Raw genomic sequence first — 22,608 nt, 5'->3', positions numbered from 1 at the left:
TCTCTGCCTGCTTGGGGTCTCTCCTGACAGTCTCTGCCAGCAGGGGGAGACGAGAGCTGTGCCCTTCTGATGCTCTTGTCTGAGTATAGACAAATGATCCTTCCTTTCCCTCCCCGTAACACAGCCAAGGAAATCATTCAAAAGAGACCTTGATAAGTGACATTATAAGTGAGACATCAAAGGACTGGGGCTCTAACCTCACCTGGGACCTATCTTCATGCCTCACTTCTCTCATCCAAAAAATGCAAGTGGAAACAATTTTCTTTCCTACACCCCAATAAAATGTCCAGAATGGCTAGCATATCTATCTATTTTATTGAGCCCACATATGGTGAAAAAGCAGCATATCACCGAGGAGAGAAGGGCATAGTTTTGGGGAGAAGGAAGCAGGGCAGACAGTCAGGTAATGGTGTAGTGGTATTAACTGCGATGCTCAAAAGCTTCTAAGGGTTAGCTGTATCAGAGGAATTCATTATCCCAGGTAACCTATCTGCCATTATTACGGTGAGTAAGATATAGAAAAAGGTAGACGGTGACGTAGAAAGACATTATTCTTTATAAATAAAACATTCGTGTCAGTATTCACATTAGAAAAATATATTACTTGAAATAGACCTTCTTTGGATAAAATACATACAAATCTAGGACTGCGGTTCTGACTCCACTTCACTGTGATGGCTCTTCCTCCACGGTTTCTAGAGGAACCCCTTCTGGTGGGCCCGTCTGCAGGGCAGGCCCCTCTGCATCAGTCACTATGACAATGTCCTCCACCCCAGACACTATGGAACCTGGATGGGACAAGATAAGCCCGTCGGAAGTCTGAATAAATATCTGCTCCTGTCCCTGAGGCAACAACTCATGGCACCCGCTGGTAATTTCAAAAGCCATGGCTTCACCGACAGCAACAATGCTCTCCAGTTCTCTCTGGTCAGCATGCACCTCGGTCCCGCAAGGGAACTGATCCAAGTCCCCGGCATGGCTTCTGAGACCCCCTACAGTAGACAGCGATCCATCCTGGCTAGCCTGAGGCCCCAGCTCGGACACTACAGTACTGTAGGCACAGTCTATTGGAACAACGTCCATGGACAAAACTTTCTCCAGCGGAGTGGCTGCAACCTCCGTAAGCAGGACCTTGCCGGGACTGGACTGTTGACTATTCAGGTGGGAGTCAGGCATCTCACAGAGGCTTCCTGCCTCAACTCTTCCAGACCCACCAGGCATCACGGATTCCCCTCCTCCAGCAGATATCAAGGTACTACAGTGACCCTGGTTCCTCAGGCTGTCCCCAGCGTTCTGGTCTGAAGAGTGTTCCTGAGCATTCTCTTCGGGGAATGCTGCCACCTGTTCCTGGGTCAGTATCCCAGGCTCTCCTAACTGAGTGCAAAGACCCGGCCCACTCACACCCTGATACAAGAGAGCAGGGTCTGCAGGCCCACTCCTAGCTTCTAGGGCTTTCAGCTGCTGCCCTGCATGGGCTATGCTTCCATGGCTAGGAGAAACTGGCATCGCATGGTTGTCTTCAGAAAGGTGAGAGGCATTCCCATTTACTTGAGAGGCAAGACCTAAACAGTTTGGAAGAACAAGAGGTCACACGTGTGCTGTGTTATGGCCTACTCACCGTACTCACTATCCAAAACAAGCTGTCCAAATTAATTTTCTTCCAAAAAAAAATTTTAAAAACTCTCCTTGGTACTTGGGATTGGTACCTTCCAAGTAGGAATGAAGCTAAAAAAGGAAATATAGACTCGTTAGGCAAGGGGAGCTGTGTTCCAAACAGGTGTCAGGGAGTTTTCCTTGCTCTCATTGAATAAATTTGCCTTCCCCTACAGCAGAATTTAGTAGTATGTTCTAAAATGGAGAATGCCTCCTTAAATTGGAGGCCTTACGATCAGACTGGGTATCAAGCGGCCTTGATAAGATTTGAGAAAGTTGTGTAATTATTCTTAGCATGCCATACGTTCAGTGGCTAGGTGATAGGTTCCGGCTAGAGCCATAATAAAAGCCAGAATGTGTCTTGTTGTCAAATGTTAACTCGCAGCTGGCACTTAGAGCCAAGTCTCATGAAAACCAAGCCAGAGACATGGCGTGTTCTTGGGACCTGTCCCTGCTCTCAGGTCTGCTCAACTTCTCGGGACCCTCCTTGGAGCAATCCATTCACCAGCACGAGGTGGCTCTTCATTTCAATAAGGCACCTGAGAAAGCCTCAAAGACCTCAAGACTCATGGGGAATGAACATGGAATGATGGAACATTGGGAGGTTGGGACAAATCTCTTGAGAAACCAGAGGGCCCTCTTAAATGTGGCCCCAGGGACACCCAATCCTGAAGAGCAGGCCTCTGAGCCACAGGGCACACAGCACGAAGAGCGTTTTACCCTCACTGGCAGCTGGAGCACAAAAGGCCAGGTTCTGCTGGCCTCCACTGTCGGCAAAGGGCTCCACGGTGTCCTGAGGCGGAGTTTCTCTTCTGGTCCTTTTCACTGAGGCTGGCCCCTCTTCTGCAGTCTATGAAGAGAAGACCCCATCAGCTAAGACTAGGAAGAAATAGGCAAACTTGCACCTCTTCTCCCTGAAGGATAGTGTTGTGAATTGAAGTCAAACTGCAATAATTCAACATTGAACAGACAGTACCTGGCACCTCCTTCAAACCATGCCCACCTCACTTTCCCTCTTCTGTCGGCTAGCTTCCTCTAGCTCCTCCCCATCCGTCTCTTGGCTGGTGCACATGGCTGGAATGCAATCTGTGTGTATTTCCTTTTTCCTCAGGAATTCATCTGTAATTCCTAATGACTCAGCAACCTGAGAAGAAAGGGGCCAATAGACAAAAGCTTCACTCAAAACACACACGAGTTAGAAGCATGTCAACACATAAGAATTAAAGGACTGAGTGAATCTATGAAATCACTTTGTACAGTGATGGGCCATCTAAACAATAAGGAAAATGAAGATAAGTACTTGCATAAAGTTAGATGGAATAGCTGATAATAAAATAGATCATTATCAGAACCTGAAGGGTCTCTGTTAGCACAGTTTAGAAGAGGACACTAACAGTGTTTTTTAGGGAGCCAGCCCCATGGCCAAGTGGTTAAGTTCACGTGCTCTGCTTCAGTGGCCCAGGGTTTCACCAGTTCAAATCCTGGGCGAGAACATGGCACCGCTCATCAGGCTATGCTGAGGCAGCATCCCACATGCCACAACTAGAAGGACCTACAACTAAAAATATACAACTATGTGCCGGGGGGCTTTGGGAGAAAAAGGAAAAATAAAATCTTAAAAAAAAAGTTTTAAAAAAATCTGTAACACTCTTTAGTGCCAGCACACACTTAATAATGTTAGTCTGATATCAACGTAACTTTCTTGCCCATTGTTCCTCCTTTTTTGAATTTTCACTGGTACCTTCAGAAAAGTAACCCTGCCTATTCCAGAACCAGATCTCCTTTCCCAGTTGGTGGAAAGGGCAGGGGTGTGAGAGCCTGAGAGCCAGCTGGACCCCGGCTTCTCTGCTCACCACCTGGGTGACCTTGGCAGCCATCTATCTCCCGAGCCTCAGTTTCTTTCTCACATGAGGGAGACCACAGCCACCTTGAAGGGATTTTGTGAAGATGAGATTAGATTCCATGTGAAAGGCCTGTGTAGAGCAGCAGATGTAAAGGTCATAACTGATAGATATCGTCATTTATACAGGACATCATGAAGAGAACACACAAAGCATGGGGGTGGGGCAGGGAAGGAAGGGCAGCAGATCTGGGTTAGAGTACAGAATGGGGGTCAGCAAGTTTGGTGCCTACCAACCTGACAGTGTCCCTTGCAAACTGAGCCACTGTCCTTGCTCCTAAGAGGCTGTGGCACAGCCTGAGCTGCCTACAAAGACAGGTCCCGATGGGCATGCACAGTGTTCATACACATCCAGTCCACTTCATGACAGGATGATGCTCACACTTGTTTAACTTAAAGTTTAAAAAACATACCAGTGACTACTTCCAACTGGGGCATCTATATGAGGCTTAGCAAAAAATCCATTATATTTTTACAACAGGTAATTTAAGAAAATAAAATATAAAAGTTTATTAGGTTATATTAATTATTGAATTCAGATAAAACTAATGATGATGACCCAAAAAACCCCCCAAAAATCAAGAACAAAATATCCCATGTATTGGGGCTGGCCCCATAGCCAAGTGGTTAAGTTTGCATGCTCTGCTACAGTGGCCAAGGGTTCCCCAGTTCAGATCCTGGGCACAGACCTACACACCACTCACTGAGCCATGCTGTGGCAGCATCCCACATAGAAGAACTAGAATGACGTACAACTAGGATATACAACTATGTACTGGGGCTTTGGAGAGACAAAAAAAATCCCATGTATTATATTATAGTGTGGATTAAGACTTCTTGCTACAGAAGTAACATACTCCGTAAAATGCTAATCTTTCTAATAACAGATAGCCAGATCCATCATCAGTTTAATAAAATGTTAAGAGCAGTTAAAGGCAACACGGTCCAAGTATATGTCTTTGTTGTACGAGTAATTTTTTTAATAAACAAGGTACTATTTAAAACCATGACACTGTGGGAGCCAGGGAGGACAATCCATTCAGTGCTCTCCTTTCACAGAGGAGGAGGCTGAGACCCAGGGGGCACAGGGACTTTACTGGAGTCAGTGAGATGCTCACCGGCCCGGGTGGTGGGGATGAGGATCAGAGTCTCCAGGCTGGGCACAGTGAGAGGCCCCTGAATGACCTAACCATGTGGTGCATGCCATGCCCAGCAAAGGGTTTTATCCAAAATAAGTAAAATCACATCAGTTCAAAACGTATTTTTACCAAGAACTCAATATACCTAAAGGCAATTTGATGATGATATTGAAATGAGAATTTTTTCAAAGCAACCACAAACAATAACTATTGATCCCTGTGTAACCTATCCCCAAAAACCTACGTAAAGAAGAAAACAACACACCCTCTTAACTGTGGTATTAACTGTGACCAACAATGAGTGGGAGGATTTTGATGTTTCTAATTTTCGTTTGTCTTATCTGCATTTCTGAGTTTCCTAAACAAGCATTTATTGCTTTTATATTAAGAAAAAATTTTTTCACTTGATGAGAAAAAGAGGTAAAAAGAAGTTGACTATGAAGATATCATTACTAAAAAATCCTCCTTTTTAAATGAACAGCCTTCTTTTGGCTAACTCTAAGAGCAAAACTTTTCCCATGTGAGATTATTACCTTATCGTTTTTTATTTCCAGGGACTCCTGAGAACACGGACTAGAACTACGGAGGTAATCTTGACACATTTTCTTCACCATTCTATGTAACTCTTCAAATTCCTTATACACGGCTGGGAAAAAAGGCTTTGCTAGATGACCTGTTTCAACCTGAGTAAAGATAAAGATGACAAAAATGTTTGAACCTGAGGCAATGATAGGGGAAACACGGAAAGATACTTAAAGGAGAGAAGGATACAAGTTCCTCAAGTCTACAGTGGCCTGTCAAAGTGGCAGATGTTTCCTTCGCTCCCCAGTAAGAGCCTACACGTACACAGCGCTGTGCTCGGGGAGACACCAGAATGGGCCTGGGGAGAAGCAGAGCAGACAACAAACTGCCCCCAGGGTGAGAGCCACCAGAGGACCGTGGCTGGGGGAGCAGGTCAAGAAGGCAGAAAGGCCCTGAGGAAGGGCGTGCTCCCAGGGCCTACAGAAGGGAAGAGGGCCAGGCCTTCACTCTTCTGGGCAGCCATGCTGGCGCCTCCTGGAAATGGGCACAGGTGGCCTAGGCTGTATGTCAGAACAGGCTCATCAGGAAGCAGAGCCCAGAGTGGAAGAGGCCAGCGAGGACAGGTGGGCGCCAGGGAGAAAGGTGAAAAGGGCTGTGGGCTGACCGTGGTTTGCTGCTACCGCTTTTGCACCTCCCATGCAAAGTTAAATTAAAACAGTGAAGGCAGTCCATGAGCAGCCTGCGTGAGAGCCCTGGCCGTGCAGGCACCGGCCCCTCTGCCAGGCACCCGGGCAGCAGCAGCAGACTCCCTGTCCTGGAGGAAGGAAACGATTCCAAACGACCTGACTCTAAATAGGTATGAAGGATGCCTTTCTAAACAACTTCAGGTCACCCTTCACTTGTTTAGACACACCAAGACTCACCTTCATCAGAAGAAATTCGTACACGGTCACAACCTGAGCCAGGTGAGGCAGAGCCAACTCCACTAGATCGTCCCGGTCACACTGGTGGAGAAACTACCAGAAGAAAGCGTATGACATCTTTGAAAGCCCCACAAGAACTTTCTAGTAGCCAACAAGTCCGTGCAACAAAGAACATAAAAGACAGAAAGTTCCCAAAAATCCCACTGATTAAGGAGCTCTAAACTATATAATTCTGCTTTATTAAATATTTCACTTGTTCACTCATTAGCAAAGTAATACGATCAATTCTGGATTTATAGTCTGACTCCCTGTGACAGCACTGTGTGCAGGGTGCCAGGCCCCGCGTAAGGACACAGCGATGGGGAAATGAGTTCCTTCCTCTCTAGGTCTCCCCAACAGTGCCAGAGTCAGAACTGCAGACAAGCCCCGAGGCAGCCTATGGTCAGGAGACCACTGCTAAAGTACATGCAGGAGAAGACAGATGAGGACCCAAGTGACAACAGGGGTGGGTGGGTGTGTGGGGAAGGAGAGATGTAGGGAGGGCACAGTCCTCAGGACATGGGGAGGAGTGAGTAAAGGGGAAAGAGGAGTCATGGATACCTCTGGGCTCCCAGCTGAGCACCCAGGCAGACCCTTGATAAGGTAGGGGTGGTACAGGAAGCCAGCTTGTGGGCTCTGCTAGGACATGGAAGCTGATGGGTTTACAGGACACACAGGTGGGGATGTTTGAAATCAGAGCTCCGAACTCAGGAGAGGTCTGAACAGGAAGTAAAGATGTGGGAGTCAGCACAGGGAAGATGGTTTGAGAAGCCAGAAGGATGGTTGAGGTCACCCAGGGAGGCAATTAACGTAGGGGGGAAAGCTGAGAAGTCTTAGAGACAGAAAGTCTTATGAGGCTCAGGGAGGTCACAAGCTTTAGGCTTTGGAAGATCAATCAATTAGGAGCTGCAAAGGACTGGAAGGGGGTTCAGAGGAGAGCCACAGACAGTCATAAAACAGTCAGAAAAGCCAAAGGAAAACCTTCTCATTTGGAAGAAAAAATGTTTAATTATGACTTTCAAAAGCCCTTAGAGAAAAATGACCAGCTCGTTTCCAGTACTCCAGGAGCTGTGGGAGGTTGGAATGTGGGATATTATCTCACATGACCTGGCCTAAGTTCTGCACAAGCGTCACGACAGCTGGCAGGGTGTTTCCTCAATTCTCAGCTTCACATTCATGTCCGCCTGGCAGTTCTTTTGCCAACTGGTTTGGCTGTCATCTTTCCCCAGAGCGGGGGCCATGTCTATCTTGTGCACACTGTCCCCTCCACACCCAGGACAGGGCCTGATACCTGATGGGCATCCAGTTAATGTGTAAATTAATGCCCATTTCTGGGGGGATTCTCATCTCTAATTGTTGACAGCAGTCCTCAATTCCCTGTGTGACGGACGTGGCATTGTAAATCAAGTTGATGGTATCATCACGTTAGAGTCGCAGGTGCACAGAGCTGATGGCGCCTCACTGATCTCAGAAGCCCTATCATATGCTCCTACATAGTAGACAGCAAACATCCTGGATTCGAATTCTGGATCTGCCACCTCTCTGTGGTGGAGTGACCTTGTGCACGTTATATAGCCTCTCTGAGTTTCAGGTTCCTCATCTATTAAGTCGAGATAATCAAGGAATGAAGTGTAAGTGGAACTTAGCACAGAGGCACAGGGGTTAGTGTAGCTGAGTCACCATGCAGAAAGTACTCAATAGATGGTGGCTATTTTGAATGTTAATGAATGAATCAAATCAAGGACGACCTTACCTCCTACTCCTAAAAATCAGTCATCCAGGATTCATCAACAAGCCCCAACGGGAGTAAAGCTAATTCATATCAGGGTTTAAATTTCCTGCTAGAACACGTAACCTTATGAAGCATTCTAGGAAAACCACTTCCCCTCTGAAAACCACTCCTTCCCCTTGTGTGTAGGAGTTTGGAGGCCCTGAGCCCCCTGATGGCCACTCTTTTCAGGACCAGTTGTCTCACTTATCTTGTGCTCGCTCTTGCTATGTTTCACTTATTTTCGTTGTTATTCACCTGGCCATTACCAGGAAAATAAATACATCCTAGCCAAAGACAATTTGGATAAGTTTAGGGTTCCACTTTTCCAAGTCAATTCCATTAAATTCACTAAGCCTACTGTCAATGATTGGAATGGAGACTTCAGGGTTCAAAACCTGAAATGTGCTTTTGTACCTTGAAACTTTTTACCAAAAAAATAGAAAACCATTTCTGTTGTTTTCTAAACTGCTTCCATGAAAACACAGGTTATAATTATTCCAAAGCTTATAAAGGTGAGCAGCTCTGCTATACCTAAGGCCTTCTGGTCATTTCAAACAGGGAAACCTAGGAATTCTTTCAGATAATACTCTCCTTGAATTTATTATATACTTCATCCCATTATATTTCAGGTGAACTATTGAGTCAATCTGGGTATTTGGGTTCAGAAACTTAACAGTGAATTGCCACATATCATGCCAAAGAAACAGGTTTCAAGAACAGGGTTCTAAAAGTGACGCACCTCCTTGAGCCTGGCTCTCCTCCTCGCCGTGCTCTGCACACCTGCTGCACCAGTGCCCGTGCGTGGGTGAGCCGCTCTGCTCTGCTCGGCGACAGCAGTGCTGGACTCTGCAGGGGGGATGGAGTAGCCACTTTTTCTAGGTCCTGGATGTCTCTCTGATCCCACAAGGGCTGAATAATTTCCATTTTCTGGTTCAGACACCAAGGCCTCTTCAACTTCTACAGACTGACCATTCTAGACAGTGTTGCACACCCAAAACAAAAATAAAATAATTATGCTTTATATACCCTAATGAAAACCTTAAGGCAGGAAAATCTCAAGTCAAAAGCAAGGAACTTGCTAAATTATTCTTCTTTCCCTAATGAAGACACATTAACTATAATCAATGCACTTTAAACTTTCCCAACAAAGTACCCCTTTTTTTTAATTTAATTAATTAATTTTTTTTTTTTTTTGAGGAAGATTAGCCCTGAGCTAACTGCTGCCAATCCTCCTCGTTTTTGCTGAAGAAGGCTGGCCCTGAGCTAACATCTGTGCCCATCTTCCTCTACTTTATATGTGGGACGCCTACCACAGCATGGTGTGCCATGTGGTGCCATGTCCGCACCCAGGATCTGAACCGGTGAACCCCAGGCCGCCAAAGCGGAACACGTGAACTTACCCGCTGCGCCACCAGGCTGGCCCCAAAGTACCCCTTTAAAACACCAGATGGGGCTGGCCCCGTGGCCGAGTGGTTAAGTTCACGTGCTCTGCTGCAGGTGGCCCAGTGTTTCGTTGGTTCGAATCCTGGGCGTGGACATGGCACTGCTCATCAAACCACGCTGAGGCAGCATCCCACATGCCACAACTAGAAGGACCCACAACCAAGAATATAGAACTATGTACCAGGGGGCTTTGGGGAGAAAAAGGAAAAAATAAAATCTTTAAAAAAAAAAAACACCACCAGATGAATAAGGCAAGTCAGTAAATCTGGGCTGACAAACCATAACCCTGGGGTGCTGCCCAAAATGAAACAAGAAATTTCTCTGACATCACTGTCATATTAAAAATTGACCTGGGAGTGACATCAGCATCATGGCAGAGTAAGCGCTCCCCTTAGTCTTTCCCCACTAAAACACAAGGAAAATGACATTCATAAACCAACAGAGGACATTCACACAACAGACATCTGAGAGATCCACACAGCCATACTTCTGAAAGTTTGGGTACTGGACCCCCAAGAGAGAGTTGAAGGAGGTACGTGGATCTCCTCTCCCTCCACAGTGCAGGGATGTTTTTGCTCTGAGTTGCCTCCCAGCCCACAGGAACGCTCCACACTGAGGCAGCTAAGCAATGGCGGGGGCACCCTCACCAAGACGAGTAGCCCAGGCAGGCAGCCAGTGAGTGCAGAGTGCGAGGGCAGCCGGAAGGAAGGTGTCCCCTCGCCCCCATCAGCACAGCCATTCGGCCAGGGCAGGAGATGCCCGCCAGAGTGCCTGCGCCCATGTGTGTAAAGTAGCAGCAGCCAGAAGCAGAGAGCCCTATCCGCACAGCTTCCAGGATGGGCACAACTGCCAGGGGGCGTGGGTGTGCTCAGAAAACAGAACTCCTGCCCCCCTCAGTGGTGGCTGGTGGAATTTGCGACCAGATACTACCACTACATAATCTTAAACTACACCTTACAGAACTAGAGAAAGAACAAAGCCCAAAGTCAGCAAAGAAGGGAAAAAATAAAACTTAGAGCAGAAATAACTGAACTAGAAACCAAAAAAACAGTAGAAAGGATCAGTGAAACTAAGAGCTGGTTCTTTCAGAAGATAAACAAAATTGACAGACCCTTAGGCAGACTCATTAAGAAAAAAAAAAGAGAGAAGGCGCAAATAAATAAAATTAGAAATGAAAGAGGAGAAATTACAATGGATACCACAGAAATACAAAAGATTATAAGAGAACACTATGAAAAACTATACACCAACAAATTGGACAACCTAGAAGAAATGGCTAAGTTCTTAGACTCATACAACCTCCCAAAAATGAATCTAGAAGAAATAGAAAATCTGAATAGACCAATCACAAGTAGAGATTGAAACAGTAATTAAAGACCTCCCAAAATAAAAGTCCAGCACCAGATGGCTTCTTTGGAGAATTCTTTTTTTTTTTCCTATTGAATTAATGATAGGTTACAATCTTGTGAAATTTCAGTTGTACATTATTGTTTGTCAGTCGTGTTGTAGGTGCACCTCTTTGGAGAATTCTACCAAACATTCAAAGAAGATTTAATAACTATCCTTCTCAAACTATTCCAAAAATTGAAGACGATGGAACAATTCCTAACTCATTCTACGAGGCCAACATCACTCTGATACCAAAACCAGACAAGGACAACACAAAGAAGGAAAATTACAGGCCAGTACTGCTGATGAACATAAATGTAAAAATCCTCAACAAAATTTTGGCAAACTGGGGCCGGCCCGGTGGTGCAGCAGTTAAGTGCGTAAGTTCCACTTCAGCGCCCCAGGGTTTGCCAGTTCGGATCCCAGGTGCGGACATGGCACCACTGCTTGGCGCACCATCCTGTGGTAGGCGTCCCATGTATAAAGTAGAGGAAGATGGGCACGGATGTTAGCTCAGGGCCAGTCTTCCTCAGCGAAAAGAGGAGGATTGGCAGCAGTTAGCTCAGGGCTAATCTTCCTCAAAAAAAAAAAAAAAGAATTAAAAAAAAATTTTGGCAAACTGATACAATATTACATTAAAAGGATCATATACCACAATCAAGTGAGATTTACACCAGGGATGCAGGGATGGTTCAACATCTGCAAATCAATCAGTGTGATACACCACGTTAATAAAATGATAAATAAAAACCACGTGATCATCTCAATAGATGCAGAGAAAACATTTGACAAGATCCAGCATCCATTTATGATAAAAAATCTCACAATGGGTATAGAAGGAAAGTATCTCAACATAATAAAGGCCATATATGATAAACACAAAGCCAACATCATACTCAGCGGGGAAAAACTGAAAGCCATCCCTCTGAGAACAGGAACAAGACAAGGGTGCTCACTCTCACCACTCTTATTCAACATAGTACTGGAGGTTTTGGCCAGAGCAATTAGGCAAGAAAAAGAAATAAAAGGTATCCAAATTGGCAAAGAAGAAGTGAAACTCATACTGTTTGCAGATGACATGATTTTCTATATAGAAAATCCTAAGGAATCCATTGGAAAACTATTAGAAATAATCAACAACTACCGCAAAGTTGCCAGGTACAAAATCAACTTACAAAAACCAGTTGCATTTCTATACTGTAATAATGAGCTAACAGAAAGAGAACTCAAGAATACAAAACCATTTACAATAGCAGGAAAAAGAATAAAATATCTAGGAATAAATTTAACCAAGGAGGTGAAAGACCTATACAATGAAACTATAAGACATTATTGAAAGAAATCAAGGATGACATAAAAATGGAAAGATATTCCATGTACACGGATTGGAAGAATAAACATAGTTAAAATGTCCATATTACCTAAACAATCTACAGGTTCAATGCAATCCTAATCAGAATCCCAATGACATTCTTCATGGAAATAGAACAAAGAATCCTAAAATTCATATGAGGCAACAAAAGACCCCAAATAGCTAAAGCAATCCTGAGAAAAAACGAACAAAGCTGGAAGCATCACAATCCCTCTCTTCAAAATATACTACAAAGCTACAGTAATCAAAACCCCGTGGTCCTGGTACAAAAACAGATGCACAGATCAATAGAACAGAACTGAAAGCCCAGAAATAAAACCACACATCTACAGACTGCTAATCTTCAACAAAGAAGCCAAGAACATACAATGGAGAAAAGAAAATCTCTTCAGTAAATGGTGTTGGGAAAACTGGACAGCCACATGCAAAAGAATGAAAGTAGACCATTATCTTACACCATGCACAAAAATTAACTCAAAATGGATTAAAGACTTGCAGGTAAGATGTGAAGCCATAAAACTTCTGGAAGAAAATACAGGCAACACAATCTTTGACATTGGTCTTAGAGGGATCTTTTTGAATACCATGTCTACTCGGACATGAGAAACAAAAGAAAAAATAAACAAATGGGACTACATCAGACTAAAAAGCTTCTGCAAGGCAAAGGAAACCAGGAACAAAAGGAAAAGACAACCCAGCAATTGGGAGAAAATATTTGCAAATCATATATCCAACAAGGAGCTAATCTCCAAAATATATAAAGAATTCACACAACTCAAACAAAAAAGCAACCAACCCAATCAAATGAGCAGAGGATATGAACAGACATTTTTCCAAAGAAGATATACAGATGGCTAACAGGCACATGAAAAGATATTCAATATCACTAATCATTAGGGAAATGCAAATCAAAACTACAATGAGATATCACCTTACACTCGTTAGAATGGCTATAATTAACAAGACAAAAAAATAAATGTTGGAGAGGATGTGGAGAAAGGGGAACCATCATACACGGCTGGTGGGAATGCAAACTGGTGCAGCCACTGTGGAAAACAGCACGGAGATTTCTCAAAAAATTAAAAATACAAATGCTATATGATCCAGCTATCTCACTACTGCGTATTTATCCAAAGAACTTGAAATCAACAATTCAAAGAGACTCATGCACCCCCATGTTCATTGCAGCACTATTGATAACAGCCAAGATGTGGAAGCAACCCAAGTGCCCATCGACTGATGAATGGATAGAAAAGATGTGGTCTGTATATACAACAGAATACTACTCAGCCATAAAAAAAGACAAAATCGTCCCATTTGCAAAAAGATGGATGGACCTTGAGAGTATTATGTCAAGCAAAACAAGCCAGACAGAGAAAGACAAACACCACATGATTTTACTCATATGTAGAAGATAAACAAATACATGGACAAAAATAACAGATTAGTGGTTACCAGAGGGGGAGGGGGTTGGGGAGCGGGCATAAGGTGTAAAGGGGCACATATATGATGACTGACAAATAATAATGTACAACTTAAATTTCACAGTGTTATAAACCATTATGACCTCAATAAAATAATTAAATATATATATTTCTTAATAAAGATTTTTAAAAATTGACCTGAATTTTGTTAATTCATAACTTTCCCATGACTTTTGAAAAGTTTTATTTTTATTGGATATATTTCAAATACCATAAAATTTACTCTTTGAAAATATACAATTCAGTAGATTTTAGTAGTATATCCAAAAGTTGCGTAACCATCACCACTATCTAATTCCAGAACATTTTCATCACCCCAAAAATAACCCCTGGACCCATTAGCATCACTCATTCCTCCCTCCCACCAGGCCCTAGAAGCCACTAACCTAATTTCTGTCTCCATAGATTTGCACGGCTTTTTGAAGAGAATTCTGAATCTGACATTGTCTAGTTATTTCCTTATTCCCTGCCAATTCTCTCATTTGAAAAGAGGAATAATAAGAAGAAAATAGGAATAAAAATAATAAAACAATAATATAACAATCTCCCAGGACTGTTGGAAGGTTAAATGAACTAATACAAGGAAAACGAGCACAAAACATGTCTTCTTAACTCTTAAAGAATCTTCCCTTCAAATCTTCATTACAATGGAAGCTTCAAGAGGAATGCCAGGTCTATCTGTGGCTTCATACCATGTGGCCCTCTACAGCATACTCAGGAAAGGAGGGGAGAGACACGGATCTGCATGTCCCTCTAACCCAGCGGTCGGAGGGAGCTAGCCCCAGGAACCCACAGCCTCACAGGCAATCTGGACAGCCACCATTCCCAAGGCCAGGTGCCTATAATCAGGAAGTCAAATATTTAGAAGTTGCTTTTGCTCTGGTGTAGGATTTCATTATTGAAAGAAATAGAAAGTGCCAGTTAGCCTGGTCATCCTGACACAGTCGCAAGTGTGCCTCCTGTCCCTTGGAATTACTAAAAATGCCCTTTCACTCTCAAAATGTCCTGGTTTAGACGATAAACTACCTGTCACCCTGGTCCTACTACAACTTAAGAAAAGTAGACAGGTTTCTCAAAAGTTAGGGTTTTACCAGCTGTGAGAGGCGCAGAACCTCCTCTAAGAGGCAGCCGGGTCTAGAGCATGGGCTTTGACATCAGAAGACCTGGGGCTAATTCCCAGCCTGGACGGAGTCCTAGATGTGCCTCAACAGGGATGCTCATCATCCCTTCTGAGCCCCAAGTGTCTCATCTCAAGCAGAAACTCTTGCACCTGCTTTTCAGGGCTCTCACAGGATTGAGGAAATGTATGCGAGGCTCCTGCCCAAAGCAGGCATGCAATAAACGGTGTTACTATTATTGAAGCTAAAGCTACAGAGCGAGATATTTTTGAACCCTCACACAGGGCTGTCCCATGGTTCTAGCACTTGACCTCAGTACAGATCTCCTGGGCCCAGACAGTGTCTGTTCGGGTCCCAAGGAGCTGATCTGTAAGCCAAAGCTGCTGCCAGCCTCACCCCTCCTTCAGGAAGCCCAGTCAGACGGCAGTGAACGAGGTGGCCAGAGCAGGTAGGCACTCGGTTTTCAACACCTTCCAAGTCACTAAAGTCAAAAACTCCCATCAAGTAGTCATATGGATTCCAATGCTGGCTTCTCTATTTAACATTTGAAAAACTACAAATTAACATAACTATAACTACCTAGTCGGAAGCACAGACACAAATAACAGCCAATGAAAGTCAAAGGAAAAGGAAGAAGGGAGGTTGAAGCAAAGTGTGATGAAGGCAACCACAGGGCCTGCCGTGGGTTAAAGTCATCCAGCTGATGTTCTTAAAATAAAATAATTGTACAGGGCACACAAATGCACACGACACATTCAGTAACTTAAAATTTCAGTCAATAAATCTTGACATGGTGATGCAAACTCAAACTGACTTATATCTGCTTTGTTTGATTGCAAGTTTTAGAAGAGGCAAGCGAGGAGGAAGACGCCAAGCAGTGTATTAAAGCTGACACTCCAGGGCCAGCCCTGTGGCTGAGTGGTTAAGTTCGCGCACTCCGTTTCAGTGGCCCAGGGTTTTGCTGGTTCAAATCCTGGGGGCAGACATGCCACTGCTCATCAAGCCATGCTGAGGTGGCATCCCACATGCCACAACTAGAAGGACCCACAACTAAAAATCTACAACTATGTACTGGGGGGCTTTGGGGAGAAAAAGGAAAAATAAGATCTTTAAAAAAAAAAAAATCTGACACTCCAGGAAGCAGCCTTGTGGACCGCTATCCCCCATTTGGACCTTTCCCAAGATCTGCTGCTACCGCAGAATCAGCTGAGTGCTCTGCGATTAGTTCTACTGACCAAATCTAAAGAACTGGCAGCTGCCATTGAACACACTCAGTAAAGCATTGTACACCAGACAGAAAACACACATCTCCTCGCTTCTCTGGCAGCAGTGCAGACAATGGCAGGGGAGCTTGGATCCCCCATTATGATGATTCTGGTTCTGCTTGAGCCTTTGCCTGAAGCCCCATCAGACACCATAAAGATTAATTTAAGGATGATGGGGCAGGAATAAGGACACTGTCACGAGACAGAAACATTACCTGCAGGCCACCCCGTGCTGACCGGGCCCCTTCCTCACTTAGAAGAGCTGACGTGGACAGCTCCAGGGACGCCAGGCTAGTGGTCCTGCTCTCCTCGCGGCCCTGGATCATGTTCCCATTGGCTTTCTCAGACAGCAACATCTCAGGTTCCAGCTGGCCATGGCCAGGATTGAGTTTAAAATGCCGGGCCAGTCCTCCCTTTCCTATGTATGATTTTTCACATGTCTGACACTTAAAAGTTTTGGGCCTCAGAGAGCAGCTCGACAAGTCAAAGAGCGCCTGCTTTTCCCTCTGGTCTTCATCTTCTTCCACACTCAGTTCTGAATAATCATCAGAATCTGATGGGTGACCGTCAGCCAAATCCTCTGTTTTTATGAATTTATAATCTTTAGCTTTATACTTGGGAGGTCGAGATATCCGTCCAGAACGTGTTTTCACTTTTAAAGATTTTTTTAGTTTCTCAGTGTGTTTTGTATGAAAGTTGGAAATAAATAAATTTGCTGAACTGGTGGAAACAGATGTTATTGCTGGTGGGTCAGAGGCTGAGGAAGGGGCCAACGTGGTGCCCTGTCCACTCAGAGCCTTGGGGGCCATGACTCTCCTTGTAGGGCCTGGCCGGAGGGCGGGGAGTGGTCTCTGTACAAACACCTGAACAGGAGGCTGAGGTGAGTGACTCAGGAAACATGGCTGTGGCCCGGTGCTCAGGAGGGGCTGTGATCTGAGCATCTGAGGACTGGCGATGCTGAGCCCCAATACGCTGGAGTGCCTTCTGAGTGGCTGGCTCAGCCTGGCTGTCCTGGGCTGGATGGTGGCCAGTGGGGGCATCGGCCTTTCCTGACCTTTTGTTTCTCCAGATGTTACCTTGACACAAATGGCTTCTAATTGCTTAAACACAGAAAGAGAAAAGAAGTATTATGCTATTAACATTTCTGCAATTTTACTCTCATCTTAAATCCACTATCAACATTCTTTTTCTAAATTATAAAATACATCTTACGCACAAAAAAGTCTATACAATGTTCTGTACTGTTTACAGCAGTGTTTCTCAACCTTTCTGACCAGACCACAGTGATGTATTTTATATCACATCCATATGCGAGTGTGGAAACATTTGCATATATAAATAAAATTAAAAGTTCATGAAACTACTAAGCATTCCTACATAAATACCTTCTGGTAATATCTATTCTACATCGCTTTTTAAAAAATACTAGTCACAATCCACTAAATTGATCTCATGACCCATTAAGAAATATCCTTCTTTATAGCTTTACCATATGTATATTTGGAGTTCCCAGTACTCTAAATTGGATTCAATTCAATATGTGGGCCCATTTTTTAATGAAATTCTGGAAGCCAAAAAAGCCATAGAGAACAATGTAACCCAGGTCCCTACCACTCACCTTAAGACATCCACTACCAGGACGCGTGAACCCTCCGCTTTCTCCCAGTGTGCATGCACTTTCTTTGCCCTATCCTGAATCTGCTGTTTATCGTTCTCACACGTTTTTTATATTACATATGTAGATATCTCTAAAAATATATAGTTCACTTTTGACATGTTCTTAACATTTCTATGAGTGAATATCATCTCCTGCAACTTAGTGGGGCTTTTTTGGGTTTCTTTACTTCCTATCTTGCTTGTGAAATAGATCCATTTTGAGATGTGTAGCTCTCGGGGGCTCATTTTCTCTGCGGTATGAGAACAACATTCTCCTGTTGATGGACAGGTGGTCTCCAAATCTATGCTCTTACGGTCTGCTCTGAACCTTCATGGATGTGTGTGTATACGTATGTTTCTCCAGGGCACATACCTAAGGGCTGCATATATTGAACAACATTTTTTTTTTTAACACCTAACCAAATTCTAAATGCATGTGCTTTTTGACCTAGCAATTCCACTTCTTGGAATCCATAAGAAATACAGGCATAGGCACAAAGATGTGTGTCTAGAAGGTTCAAAGCAGCACCATCTGTAACAACAAAGCACCCACCAAACAGGAGGGCTGCTGTCAACAACGTTCCACAAATAGCTACTGAGCAGTGACCATGTGCCAGAGACAATGTCAGAGGTGTTAGGGATACATACAGCTGTCATGGGCTCAGGGAACGGACAAGGTTCTTGCCTTCACAGAGCAGAAATAATGAGCATCTTTCTCCAAGGAAAAAAGAAAGACAAACTTCATTATCCAGAACAGGCTTTCTCAACCTCAGCACAACTGACATTTTGGATTAACAATACTTTATTGTGGCAGCTGTCCTGTGCACTGTAGGATGTTCAACAGCATTCCTGCCTCTACCTACTAGATGCCACTAGCGCCCCCCAAGTTGTGACAATCAAAAATGTCTCCAGACTGCCAAAATCGCTGCCAGCTGAGAACCCCTGATTTGCAGCCACCAACAGGCCCTCTTTAGACTCAACCCTCTACCAAGTGGAAGGTCAATAAAAACCTCCCCCAGGACAGAATGCAAACCCTCACTGAAATCAAGCTGGAGTCTGTATGAATGTAAATGGAGTCTGCATGTGTGTTACACACCTACTACAAGTAGCAGAGACAATTCAACACATTGCTTTATGAGGAAGTGTACAGGACTGGTGCCAGCGTCCCATGAGTTGCCAATTCCTGGGCTACTTGTGAATCAAATGACAATTAAATTTACTTTGCACATCTTTTAAGAATTGTTTCTGTTTTAGGGGTCTGGCCCAAGGCTGAGTGGTTAAGTTCTTAAACTCCGCTTTGGTGGCCTAGGGTTTCATCGGTTCGGATCCTGGGCACAGACCTAGCACCGCTCATCAGGCCATGCTGAGGCGGCATCCCACACAGCACAACTAGAAGGACCTGCAACTAGAATATACAACTATGTACTGGGGGCCTTTGGGGAGAAGGAAAAAAAAAAAAGATTGGCAACAGATGTTAGCTCAGATGCCAATCTTTAAAAAAAAAAAAAAGAATTGTATTGGTTTAATTTTACTACCAGTCACTTAGGATGTTTTTCTAAGCTCTTGGGATATTTCCAGATAATGCCATTACACACATGCACACCAAATCCTATTGTTTTAGGATTACCACAGTGGCAAAACTTGTCTAATTTTTTTTTTTTAAAGATTTTATTTTTTCCTTTTTCTCCCCAAAGCCCCCCGGTACATAGTTGTGTATTCTTCGTTGTGGGTTCTTCTAGTTGTGGCATGTGGGACGCTGCCTCAGCGTGGTCTGATGAGCAGTGCCATGTCCGCGCCCAGGATTCGAACTAACGAAACACTGCGCCGCCTGCAGCAGAGCGCGCGAACTTAACCACTCAGCCACGGGGCCAGCCCCAGAACTTGTCTAATTTTTTAATCTGCTATCCAGACTAGTTTACCATGCAAGTATTATACTTGATACTTTTTTATATTTATTTTCATTCAGCAAACTTCTACTAAGTATCTCTGTATTATGCTTGATACTTCCATATATGTTTATTTCACTCAGCAAACTTTTACTAAGCATCTCTGGGTGCCAATGTATAAAGGTAAGCCAAGTCCCAGCCTCAGCCTTCAGGAGGAGCGTGGTTTGCCCTGCCCTGCCTCAGTCACCTGCAGACCTGCTGAGTCAGGATCTCCTGCCCCCAAATCTGTACTTCCAAAAGCTCCGCTTGAAGATTCTGAAGGCAGACCAGGTTCCCTAAAGAACGCAGGCAGGAAAACAATGACACCACGGTACAACAGGTGCAATAAGAGAGGCAGGAGGTGTGAACAGCACAGGGATGCTAGGCTTCCCAGAAGAGGTGGTCTCTGTGGGGGGGCCTTGAAAGCTGAGTAGAACTTTTGCCAGGTGGAAAAAGTATTCTAGGTGTAAGGAAAAACATGTGTGAATGCACAGATGCATGAAAAAGGGCACGGTGTGAAGGAGGAGACTGGAAATGTTTCTGTGGGGCAGGAGCAAAGAGGATGTGGAGAGACAGGAGCCAAAATCTGACCGGTGGGAGAGAGTGTCCACTTGGTCTGTCTTCTGATTCACACCACTCTCCACAGAGAACAAGGCCTGGGTTCTCCAAATGCACACCCCACTCTACCCCCTTCTTCTGTATTTTCAACTCTGACCCAGCTTTCCAAATCTAGTTCAGAAGCCACCTCTTTAACAAAGTTGTTTCAGATCCCCTCAGACAGAAATAACCTCTCCCTTTCTCCAAATGCATTTAGCTCTTTATCTGTATCTCTAGTTTTCTGACCTTGACTAGAAGTTCTCTGAGTCATGTTTTGCCTCCTCGGTTAGATCATAACCTCCATAGGGGCAAGGTACCCATCAGGTTTACTTCTATGGCCTCCACGGCACAGCTGGGGCTCAAAGAGTATTAGCTGAATAGACCACAAAATTACATTCTTGTGACTGCAGGTAGAATTTATATCATCTGAAATAGATTAGCTACTGAGTACAATCATGCTGCCTAATTCTGATTAAGATTGCTTTCATTTTAGGGAAAATGTCATTTTTGGACTCTCCTAAGTTGCCACACTAAACCGAAAAAACTGTGGCCACATTCAACAGGCCCTGGAGTGCAGCCACACTTGGAGGACCCTGGTGAAGTGACTCAACCCTACCAAGCCTGTTCCTCATCTGTAAAATGCTGATACAAAGACTTTTGTGTGGCTGCTGGGAACTAAGCAGCCCAGCACACTGCTGGGCATGGAGTGGAGGCTCTGCAAACGGCAGTCACCCCCATCCTTCTGACTTCACAGACTTGAAGTGCACAGTTGTGCATCGCTTATGCAGGAGGCATTTGTTTCTTCAACAGATTATGAGCCAGAAAGTTCATCCAACAAGCCATTCCTCCTGCAAACAAGGAAACCAAAGCCCAAAGAGATTGAGTTACCCAAGGTCACGCCTCTAGGCAGTATGGTGTTTGGGCAGAATCATACTCGTCTTCTCAAACTTTAGTGAGATAACCAACTGGGTACAACTCTAAGCAGCCAAAATCACTGAGTTAAAAAAACAAAAACAAAAAACAGTGAAAATTGTTGATTCTATTATCTTTCTATTTCTTCTAATGGAAGAAGCATCTCTATGGCAATTTAGGAGAAGCATCATCTCATTTACAACCCAAGTGCTGAAAGAGGATGTGATTTTACAGGTGATGTGAAGGACCTCTGGCTTCAGGTGCTACACTGGACCCTCTGGGCTTGGATGACCATGTTCTAGTTCCAACTTCCCTAGCAGCCAAGAGCTGTGTGACCCGGGAGATAATGCCACCGAGAAAGGATGTTTTGTGGTACACAAAGTGCTTTCACATATTTCATTGATTAAGTGTGTGTCAGGCACTGGGCTGGGCACGGGGGTTACGAATCCACGCACCACCACTTAGGGTGGTAGTCCTGCATCAAACTACTATAATGTACTTAATTCTGTCCTCAGTCCGGGCCGTGGCACTTGCAGCACTTTCCACCTGAAAAGTTCTCTACGTTGGGTCCTTTTAATCCATTCAGGTCTCAGCTCTAGCGTCAGGCCTAAAGAGCACTCCTCTACAGCGGCCCCTTGTCACTGGCAGAACCTGCCTTATGTTCTTGTTCATTGACTGTGTTCAGGTTTGCACCACCTGCACCTAAGGCAGCGCCTGGAACACAGTACGTGCCCAATGAACGCGGGAGGAATGGACAAAAGCCCGTAAGGGGAGCTAGGCGGCACGGAGGAGCCCTGGGCAGGCCTGTGAAGGCAGACAAGGCATCGGGACGTCCGGGGCAGAGGGCCCAGCGTGGGCAACGGTTCCTAAAGCGCGGCGAGTCGGAGGAGCTGAAAACGCCGGGGCGGTGACAGGTGGGGGTGCCCTGCCGTCCCTATGGAGCTGAGTGTGGGGACGCCCTGAGTTTCAACGCGGGCGGATCCTGGCCTCTCCCGCCAGGCAGCTCCAAGGCCGAAAAGCTGAAGCGGGGGTGCGGCTCCGGCCTGCCGCCGCGAGGCCTAGGCTCCCGCGGGGCCTCGGTTTCCCCACGCCCCTCCCGGCGCCTCACCTTGGGCGGCAGCAGGCGCTGCGGGCGCGGGGGCCCGGCGCTGGGGCCCCGTTGCAGGGCTGCCTGCTGGGCCGCGTCCCGCAGCCGCCGCGCCGCGTCCTGCAGCACGAAGGGCGGCGGCGGCTCGGCGGGCGGCTGCGCCTTCGTCACCTGCTCCAGCACCCGCCGCAGCTGCTCGGGGCCCAGCGGGGCCACGCGCGCGGCGCTGCCGATCTGGCCCGGGGGAGCCCGGCCGCCGCCGCCGCCCTCGCTGCCGTCCTCAGCCTCCGGCTCCGCGTCCGCCATGGCGGCCGAGACGGGGACTCGAACCCGGGGCGCCGAGCGACGGCGGCTCAAATGTGCGTCACCTGGGAAAGGGGCGGCTACGAGTGCCCCGCAGGCCAAGACACCTC

The 22,608-nt window shown here is 45.4% G+C and overlaps 1 protein-coding gene across 3 annotated transcripts; it reads right to left on the bottom strand.

The window, feature by feature from the left end:
- Window positions 1–581: 581 nt before the first annotated feature.
- Window positions 582–22,525, bottom strand: ZNF839 (zinc finger protein 839). 3 transcript variants are annotated; one of them, XM_046647734.1, is made up of 9 exons: window positions 22,217–22,525; window positions 16,234–17,118; window positions 8,687–8,920; window positions 6,138–6,230; window positions 5,226–5,375; window positions 2,657–2,797; window positions 2,374–2,503; window positions 1,619–1,725; window positions 582–788 (listed from the first exon to the last, which is right to left on the bottom strand). In XM_046647734.1, the coding sequence occupies exons 1-9, from the start codon at window positions 22,499–22,501 to the stop codon at window positions 780–782; spliced, it is 2,034 nt and encodes a 677-aa protein (XP_046503690.1). In that variant the 5' UTR covers window positions 22,502–22,525; the 3' UTR covers window positions 582–779. The 3 variants fall into 3 exon arrangements, with proteins under 3 accessions (XP_046503690.1, XP_046503687.1, XP_046503688.1); XM_046647731.1 differs by lacking the exon at window positions 1,619–1,725 and having other exon boundaries at window positions 582–1,562; XM_046647732.1 differs by lacking the exon at window positions 1,619–1,725 and having other exon boundaries at window positions 582–1,562; window positions 16,234–17,111; window positions 22,217–22,473.
- Between the last annotated feature and the right edge of the window lie 83 nt (window positions 22,526–22,608).

Source organism: Equus quagga, chromosome 20, assembly GCF_021613505.1.
Source record: "Equus quagga isolate Etosha38 chromosome 20, UCLA_HA_Equagga_1.0, whole genome shotgun sequence".
Classification (NCBI taxonomy): domain Eukaryota; kingdom Metazoa; phylum Chordata; class Mammalia; order Perissodactyla; family Equidae; genus Equus; species Equus quagga.
Note: the sequence above shows the minus strand (reverse complement) of the source record. Positions and strands in the feature narration are given on the sequence as shown.